The following is a 422-nucleotide window of genomic DNA, read 5'->3' on the forward strand; positions in this document are numbered from 1 at the left end:
TCCGGTATGTGCAAGGCCGGCTTCGCCGGAGACGACGCTCCCCGCGCCGTCTTTCCCTCAATCGTTGGTCGACCTCGCCATCAGGGAGTGATGGTCGGTATGGGTCAGAAAGACAGCTACGTGGGTGACGAAGCCCAGAGCAAAAGAGGTATTCTGACATTGAAATATCCGATCGAGCACGGTATCATCACCAACTGGGATGACATGGAGAAGATCTGGCATCACACTTTCTACAACGAATTGCGTGTCGCTCCAGAGGAACATCCTGTCCTCCTCACCGAAGCGCCCCTCAACCCGAAAGCTAATCGCGAAAAGATGACGCAGATCATGTTCGAAACTTTCAACAGCCCGGCCATGTACGTCGCCATCCAGGCCGTCCTTTCCCTGTACGCTTCCGGTCGTACCACCGGTATCGTCCTAGA

General features: G+C 55.2%; 1 protein-coding gene across 1 annotated transcript; it reads left to right on the forward strand.

Annotated features, from left to right (window-relative positions):
* Positions 1–6: 6 nt before the first annotated feature.
* On the forward strand, positions 7–417 carry LOC108723252 (actin; the record flags this gene model as incomplete). Its single annotated transcript, XM_018449239.1, has 1 exon — positions 7–417. A coding segment is annotated over exon 1 (411 nt), but the record flags the coding sequence as incomplete, so codon positions are not given.
* Positions 418–422: the final 5 nt, after the last annotated feature.

The sequence above is a fragment of the Mycetomoellerius zeteki genome, unplaced genomic scaffold, assembly GCF_001594055.1.
Source record: "Mycetomoellerius zeteki isolate Tzet28-1 unplaced genomic scaffold, Tzet1.0 C4254416, whole genome shotgun sequence".
Classification (NCBI taxonomy): Eukaryota; Metazoa; Arthropoda; class Insecta; order Hymenoptera; family Formicidae; genus Mycetomoellerius; species Mycetomoellerius zeteki.